The sequence below is a fragment of the Centruroides sculpturatus genome, unplaced genomic scaffold (assembly GCF_000671375.1).
Source record: "Centruroides sculpturatus isolate CEXI.00-Female unplaced genomic scaffold, Cexi_2.0 scaffold159, whole genome shotgun sequence".
Classification (NCBI taxonomy): domain Eukaryota; kingdom Metazoa; phylum Arthropoda; class Arachnida; order Scorpiones; family Buthidae; genus Centruroides; species Centruroides sculpturatus.
The window spans coordinates 533,292-542,297 of record NW_019384659.1 but is presented as its reverse complement, the minus strand read 5'-3'; the positions used below and the strand labels follow the sequence as shown (position 1 = coordinate 542,297).

The 9,006-nt window shown below is 31.2% G+C and overlaps 1 protein-coding gene across 1 annotated transcript in view; it reads left to right on the top strand.

The window, feature by feature from the left end:
* The window catches only part of LOC111626506 (nicotinamide/nicotinic acid mononucleotide adenylyltransferase 1-like), a 24,702-nt gene that overhangs the window by 7,884 nt on the left and 7,812 nt on the right, over positions 1–9,006 (top strand). The window contains exons 4-5 of the mRNA XM_023369904.1: positions 376–497; positions 721–822. Coding sequence (XP_023225672.1) covers positions 376–497; positions 721–822 — 224 coding nt within the window. The remainder of the gene's footprint in view (positions 1–375; positions 498–720; positions 823–9,006) is intronic.

Genomic DNA, 9,006 nt, shown 5'->3' with positions numbered 1-9,006 from the left:
CCCTAACATACAAACCTTCTTGCAAAATTTCAGAAATTTTCGATAAAAAGCACAGGAGTTATTAAGCTATAAAAATGGTGAAGAAAATCATGTTCCCCACATTAAATCCATACATACAGAAAAAAACCTTTTTTTTTTTTTTTTCATTTCGAGATGTCGAGTCCAAAAATGTAAAATTGTTAGGGGATCGTTTTTTGACCGATCGTCATGCCTCCCCTCAAACATAACAGGGCCGGGAAAGGGCTGCGCATAAATTACGGTTGCATTTTTCTTGAAATCTTTACTCCCATGAATTTAAATAATTATAATAAATCTTATTAATAAAATTATTGTTATTAATATAAAATAAAATACACTATTATAAAATTTTTGTAGATATTTCTGCAAATAACCAATCTTGTATTTTTGATAATGATTATCCTATTCAAGTAAAACTGTTATGTGGTGCAGATTTACTAGAATCATTTGGTAATACTAAAATATGGAAGCAAAATGATGTAAATATTTTTTCTATATTTTTATTTGATATATGATTGTATAGCATTAATTAATATGCATTAAAAATATGTGCTTACATATATTGTGTTTACATATAAAAATATGGAACTTACAATGATTTTAAATGCTATTTCTGTTAATTAAATCTTATAACGTTTAATTATTGATTAGATTTAAATGTATTTAAATTTTAAAACTAACTAAAGTTTATGTATTTAATAGATTAGAGAAATTGTTGAAAAATATGGTCTAGTGGTAATAACAAGAGAAGGATCCAATCCTCATCGTTTTATATATGAATCAGATGTTCTCTACAGATATCAGGTTTGTATTATATCGATTATACAGGGTCAGAACACTTATAAGTACAAATCCAAAATAAATATTTACTAAATTGATCAGTAATGAAATAAATAACAACAATGATTAATTATAACAAGAGTTAGTATTTATTTCAAATATTGAAGAAGTCAAATAACAAAAATAAACAATCAATCAAAGAAATTCTTTTCATATATATAGAAGTATATATCAAATCAAAATCAAATCTCCACCCAAAAGATACTTGAACAAAGTATAAATTTATTACGCTGATCATTTATTAAGAATATCAGACAAGTTGTTTCTACAACAGTTGCTGTCGGGAGCAACACCACACTGCTGAATGGACGTGTCATCTTTTATCTGGTTCTCCGTGTAGCTCCATACTGCCCTATTTACTTTTATTTGCATCACAGGATCAGTCACTGATGCAAATTAGTGACTTTGCCTTTTTTGAAATTAGCACATTGAGGGTTTCTAAGGAGTTTCCATCTTCAATAAAAAGATCCTGAAAAGAAAATAACTATAACTAAAAATAATGCCAAAGTATAAAATAACCATCAGACTTTGACTCCTTACAGTTGTCCCAAATTAAACACGACATTTTCCAGCTGGCTACAACAAAAACTATTCATCAGAGAGTCGTGAAAGTTTGGGAATGCCTTAATGAGATAATGGGGAGTTTTTTTCTAGAGGAAAGAAAAGTTAGTTTTAAAAATAACCATTAGAGAGCATTTTTCAAACTGAAATACCATACATTTCTAAATTCAACACTTATATCATTGGTTAGTTCTCCATTGAGTCTCTCTATTGAATGATCTGACATCACATTTTGTAGAAAATAAAAATGTTTCTGTTGAAAGGGCACTTTCATGATGGCTGACTTAATTAAGGAGAAGGCAATTTAAGGAGACTGTGACTGTTTTGCTAAATAACAGTGGCGTGCCGTCAATAGAAGCGTTGGAAGCGCCGCTTCCCTCGTATTCTCTAAAAAATAAATAAATATTAATTTTAATTATATGAAAATAATCGCACAATATTTTATTATAACCGCATTACGTGTCTTATTACAAATTTCTATACTACGTGGAAAAAAAATTGCTATTGTATATTAGAATATTAGCGGCGGAGTGGAATCTCCTGTATTTTCAGATTACGAAAAGCCAGATTTGCGCATGCGCTTTACAGAGCACCAACCTCACCCGGTTTAGCCGGTGGAAGCCTACGACCTTGGGTGAAAGCTGCACACATATAAAGATTCCAATTCTATCAAGGACCGGTTCTGGGCTGTTAGCCGCCTGCCCACTAGATATTTCGATTACGTGAATAACGAGTAGATTTATAACTTAACCCAACCGATAAGAATTTACTGGTATGTTTTTACGATAGTTCTGTATAGTTGACAGGAGTTTAAAAAATCCATTAAAATATTTGATATATTTATTCCGCTCTCCGATTTTATATTACTCACGGATTTCGATGTTAAACCAGTGATATTACGATTTCGTACATCCCATCTTTAAGGGGATGTAGAAAAAAACGTGTACAATTCTTGTATAATGTTAAAAAATTAACCGTTACTTCGACAGCGTCATTTACAACTAAATTTAATGAATGAGAGAGATGCACCAGGTACAGAAAAGGCTCTAGAATTTATTTTCCTTAAATTTACGATTTATGTATCCGTTGTCGTAAAAATTTGTCTTTCCACTTTTTTCCCGAGACTACAAATATTCGAGTACAAAGTAACTGGTTTCGACTTATTTCTACTTAAGAAGTAGTTAAATAATTAAGCGATTAGGGAATTGGGGACGTAAACAAAACCCTGATGAAAGAGCCGGAATTTTACTTAAACAAAAGCCTAACCGGACCAATATCTAGCCGAGTACAGTGGGACTGATTTCTTCGTAATATTAGATGTAATAAAGACAGAAATTTTTCCAGTTCAATGAAAGTGAGTAAAAGTTGTAAATTTTGGAAATTTCCGTGGACACCTGGTCTTAAAACGAATTACAGTAGTTAGAAAACAAATGACTTTTAAGTTTAACAAATTTAGATTTTTACAGCTATGATGAGAAACGTTTAAAATTTACAACAACCCTGTCGCGTCCTTTGAGATATACTAGTGATGAGACAAAAGAGACATTAACCGGTATCGGCACCCTCGGGATTTGGCAAGCATGCACCGCACCGCACACCTACCAAGACCGTCTCTGATTCCATCCACGAGCCACTGGTAGGGAGCAATTTTAACTAGGTGGATTGTTTTAATATTTAAAAAGTAAAGACTATTTTATGTTATTTTTATGTACGTTTCTTCACAAAACTATATTTATAATTTTCTTTAAAAGTATATTCATACAATTGAATATTTTGTACCAGGTATGTATAATTGTATATCATCACACATTTTATTTTAACAAGTAAGTTTTTATAATTTTATTTTTAATTTTAGCCCTTATATTATAGCTAGCAATTTAGAATGTAATTGTGATATCGAAAATTTATTTCAAAAAGTTTTGGCTCGAGACCATATAATGAAAAAGAAAAAATTTGTTCGACATTTTCATGATAAAATTTATGAAGATATAAAATGGCTTTGTGGATGCATAAAAATGCAAAATTTGTTTTGTTGGCCTTGCCTACTATTTTCAAATAAAATTAGTGTGTAGAATGAGATTGGCTTTGACGATTTAAATAATTTGAGTAAAGCTGGCAAAAGACACGAAAATCCTAAATCTCGCATCGATTCTTTCGTAAAATTGAAGCAATTTGGAAATCAAAATAGAATAGAATTTAACATTAGTACACAATATAAAATATATATTGAAAATTATAACCAGATAGTTACGGCTAATAGATATATTTTAAATAGTAGATGTTATTGAAGCGGGAATTGGCATTTAGAGGGCGTATAGAATCTATTAAATCTAATATAAGAGAGTTAATTATATTGAACTTGCTTATTTATTAAGTGCGTTAGATAATCTATTAATTAAAAATACATTTAGAGAAGTCTACAGTTTTTACTGGCTTATCAAACAAACGAATACGAATGGACCCTAGACCACCACTGACTGATTGCCCCTGGAAGTCGGCTTCTTATAGAAACACAGCTTCCCTATCATCAAATGTCACGGCACGCCACTGCTAAATAATTAAAGTAACTCACTTAACCATTATTCAAATAAATCCTTTTATTCAAATGAACCCTTATCTCTATCATTTTCTTCTATACTGGGTCTTTCTTTAATTGAATTTTTTGAATATTTATATCATTAGGAAGACTTAAATAGAGCCAAATATCCATTGTAGTTAATTTTGGACAAATTTGTAGTGGTTGTTTCTGGAAAAAATCTTAATATTTCAATATTGACCAAATTATCCAACATAATTGTGCAATCACATCATATATAGATTATTCACTAATCTGTTTGCTATTACAGCATCCACAACAAGAGCGAATTGAGTTTCTGTAAGTGAAGTTGTTTCGTGGAAGCCGCCATGTTAGTTTGTTGAATACTCAACGGTCTTTCAGGTCATTGAGACCAACGGTGAAACAGCACTGACATCACTAGTCTCAACAGTCCATTTAGAAATATTGTTTTCTTGCTGTTGAGTCAATCATTGAATATAGAAATATACAGATAGTGACATATTGATCCAGATTTAAATCCATGTGATTTTTGGCTCTGGGGCTATCTCAAAGACTTGGTCTATTGTGATCCTATTGTGGCCGGTGGCCATATCGGAATACGTTTATTTTATTATTATTGGCATATACATATTTTTAGCTTTAATATTCTTTCCCTATTTCTTCGATTTCTTTGTGTGTTCATTCTAGAACATTCCATGACCGTTATAGCCTTTAGGGGGGATTAGCGATTCTGTGAATCGCAAAGAACAATAGTGCAGGAAATTACACCCCTCTGAGAGAAGAACAAAGAAGGGTGTGTAGAGGGGACTGAGGAGGTAAGAAGGGAGAGAATCGAAGGAGACACAGAGAGAATAAGACGTGTCGAGGTGAACTCCGGACTTGACTGAGAGCCGAAGAAAGAGAGACTTCTCGGGAGGGTCAAGCGACGGACTGGAGAGAATCAGAGTCCCCACGGCTGAAGGCCCAACGATAGAAAAACTGAAGACATTTTGCTTCACCAAGGAAGTAGATCCGAGGACACAGTAAGAGTTGGAAAGAGAGCGAAAAATAAAAACGATCCGACCTAGAGCGAAAAATCATATCGGAAAGAACGAGGAAAGTCCCGGGTGAAGTTGCTTCTTCCTTCTATTTTCCTTCTTGCTATCCTATCCTTCTTATATTTTCCGTAGTATTAAGCTAGGTTTAAGTTAGGTTAAGTTAGATTTTATCACGTGTATAGAAAATACTTATTGTCACGCCCCAAGTTAACGTCACCCCGCGATTTCTTGTACCCATCACGTTGTAATGATTGTATCTGAATCAATTGGGATCCATAAATAAAAGAACCTGTTTGTGATTTGTAAGAAAAGTGTTGATAATTATAATTATCCTTACAACACAAAGACCACACTATAACATTGCTGTCAGACCTTAAGGACAGCATAGCACATCAAGTGCATAATATTCCAAAGCATACACTGTATGCAACCATTGAACATGATGCTTTATGCTTTCAGATGGTATCAGACAATGGTTGACCATTATGTTTTGAATATGTTTTGTTCCCATTACACAAATGTGTTAGCTCATTGTTATGTTTTGTATAAAGCTATAATACACCTTCTAGTTGTGCTTTATGGAACTAGTTTTTTTTCTCTAGAAAAAATCCCGTTATCTCATTAATGCATTTCCAAACTTTCATGACTTTCTGATGAATAGATTTTGCTGTAGCCAGCTGGGAAATGTCAAATTTAATATAGAACACCCTGTATTTAGGACTATAATGAAGAGTATATAGTGATTTACACTGTACATCAGGACTGCTCAACCTTTCTCTTTATGCAAGCTAGTTTTTTATATTACTATTGTAATCTCTCAATGTATATATTAGTACATTAGAATCTGATATATAGTCGAGTCTGCATAAGTCACCATAGGTAAAACTAGACACCATCGGTTACGTAGTCAGTTTTCTGTGGTCCCAGCTGACTTACATAGGTATTGATGTTAAAAACTCTGGTTTACTTGTCACCACTGGATAAATCGACATACTTTTGCTGTCCCACACTCATTTAGACATTTGAAAAAAACGAGTTCACATTGCACACAAATCCTGGATCAAATTCATCTAATTGAAGAAATTTTTCATGGGTGATCTGTCCTAATATGTCATGCTCTATCCCTCACCATTTGGCATCCTCATTATAGGCTGTCTGAACCCATGACAAGCACAGGAAAAAAGGCCCTCTTATTGTCTCAAAATAGAAAGAGTAAAAATTCTCAACATAAAAGAAATTTCAACTTAAATCTTGACAATGTTTGATGAAAATCACACAAAACTAAAGATGAAAGTAATAAAAATTCAAAATGATTTATATTTAAAATCTAAAGAAATATGTAATCCTTACAAACACAGGTACAAAAATAATGTTTTGTTTTGGCTTTACATATTTGGCAAAATTGCATTTTGCCTAATAAGCCTATATGCCTATATGAGCATTTTAAAATCAGAAATAAGAAATTCTTTGAGTGATGAACACTTTAATCAATATTTAAGATTATGTTTTACCATGTAATCCTGACCTTGAAAATATGTCAAAGATCTCATTAACATTACTTTCTCTTACACTTAGTATTTATCATGTATTTAGTTTTTCTTTTCTTTATAATACAGTTATATTATAAATTACTATATACTTTTTTGTTCTCAGTGAAATGTTTAATAAACATTTCACTGAGAACAAAAAAGTCAAGTCCACATAAATCGACACCCCAAGGGGAAGTGGAAATGTGTCAAGTTATCTGATATGACAACTAAAGTGAAGTTGAAAAAAAACCACAAAACAACAATTAGGAAAATGCAGTAGTGCAATGTACCTCTCTGACCATCCATCACTGGCATTTCAGGCTATTTTCATCAAATATTGTCAAGATTTAAGTTGAAATTTCTTTTATGTTGAGAATTTTTACTCTTTCTATTTTGGGGCAATAAGAGGGCCTTTTTTCCTGTGCTCATCATTGGTTCAGACAGCCTATAATGAGTATGCCAAATGATGAGGGATAGGGAATGACATATTAGGACAGATCACCCATGAAAAATTTCTTCAATTACATGAATTTGATTCAGGATTTCCAGAGTAATATGCTGATCTTATCATTTGTCTCAGCCATTTGGTTATCTGTTGAGAGCTTTTTGATAAACATTTTAAAAATATTCAATACAGTAGAAACTTGATGATCCAAAATGGGATTATCTAAAACAGTTTACAAAAACAAATTAAATAAATAAATAAAAATAGGATGTGTATAATTTGTAATAAATAATATTTTTGTAATAGGTGTTACAAAATCTCTACTACTGTTGTACAAATTAGAAATATTATTTCTAATATCTCATTAATGCATTTCCAAACTTTCATGACTTTCTGATGAATAGATTTTGCTGTAGCCAGCTGGGAAATGTCAAATTTAATATAGAACACCCTGTATTTAGGACTATAATGAAGAGTATATAGTGAAAATTTAATTAATTAAAATAAATTATTTTCAATACATTGAAAATAATTTATTTTAATTAATTAAATTTTGAACAAATATTACTTATTAAGTATTGATTGGCTTTCTTCAGCTCTTTCTTTGAGCAAATTTATCAATGATTAACTGAATATCTAATTTTTCCAGTTTCAGCTTTTATGCCTAATATAGCTAATGCATTGATATTATTTTCTGTCACATTAGAATGTAGATAGCTTCTTATTCTTTTTAAACACCAAAAAAGAGTGTTCAGCTGTACAATTTGAAGTAGGTGTGCACAAAAACATTCCCATCAGAGTGATATCAGCATTAGGATAAATAATATGCAAATCTTTGTTCTGTAACCATTGACAGAGTGCAAACTAGCATTCAGGCTTGGTTTCATATTGAAAATTTCAAAATGAAGTTTAAGATGTAACATCTTATTTTTAAATATTAATGACATCTCAGCTTTTTCCGTCCATCACTCATTATTTACTTTCACAATTAATATAATTAATCAGCACTAACACTGCATTGACACTTGAAGATGATAAAATGTTATAACTATAATTTTGACCATAAACAAAGTAGTGGCACTTTTGAAAGATTTATGGTGCTAAAACATAGTAAGCCAAACGATTGTCATAATTAATCAGGCTATTAATATGCTATAATTAATAATTAGAAAATAAGTAATGTGGAGGTTGTGGGTTCAAGCCCCACTCTGTCCTAGTTTTTTTCTTTCAAATGGTTTTAAATTATTTAACAAATTAAATTATTATAATTATAAATTTAGGTAAGAGATGGCACCTAACATCTACCTCTAGTACCAAATTACTTAGTTTCTAATTATTAATTATAGTGTATTAATAGCCCAATTAATTACAGCAATCATTTAGCTTAGTGTCAATACATTTTGGGAAGTTGATATTTATACATAGTGACAAATTTTTCAAACTTAAACATAATAATTATTAGATTTTATAACTATACCTAACAATAATTATTATATTTATAAAAATAATTGTTTATATTATAAAGAAAATAATGTTGAATTTTTTCATTTAAATAACCATATATATTAACCATAAATATGAAAAATTTATTATTATTATTGCACTGTTTATTGTGTAAATGATTTTATGATTATTAACAGTGCTATAAGAATTGTGTTGAGATGTATGAAATATTTTTTTCAACTTTTAGATGCATAAATATATATAAATATCAACAACTCATAGCCCGAGGGTCTGGGTAGCGTAACTGGTAAGCGCGCTGCACGGCAAGCGGAGGCTGCGGGTTCGAGTCCCCCCCCGGGCCAGTTCTTTTATTCCAGAAGATTCTAAATTTATTTATTGATTTATTTATTTAATTATTAATTTACTTAAGAGATGGCGCCTAACGTCTACCTCTAGTGTCAAATTACTTTATTCCAATCATTTAATTAGCCGTATTATAGCCCGATATTTAGGCGATCGTTTGGTGATGTATTTACTACTCGGGCTATGAGTTGTTGATATTTATATATATATATA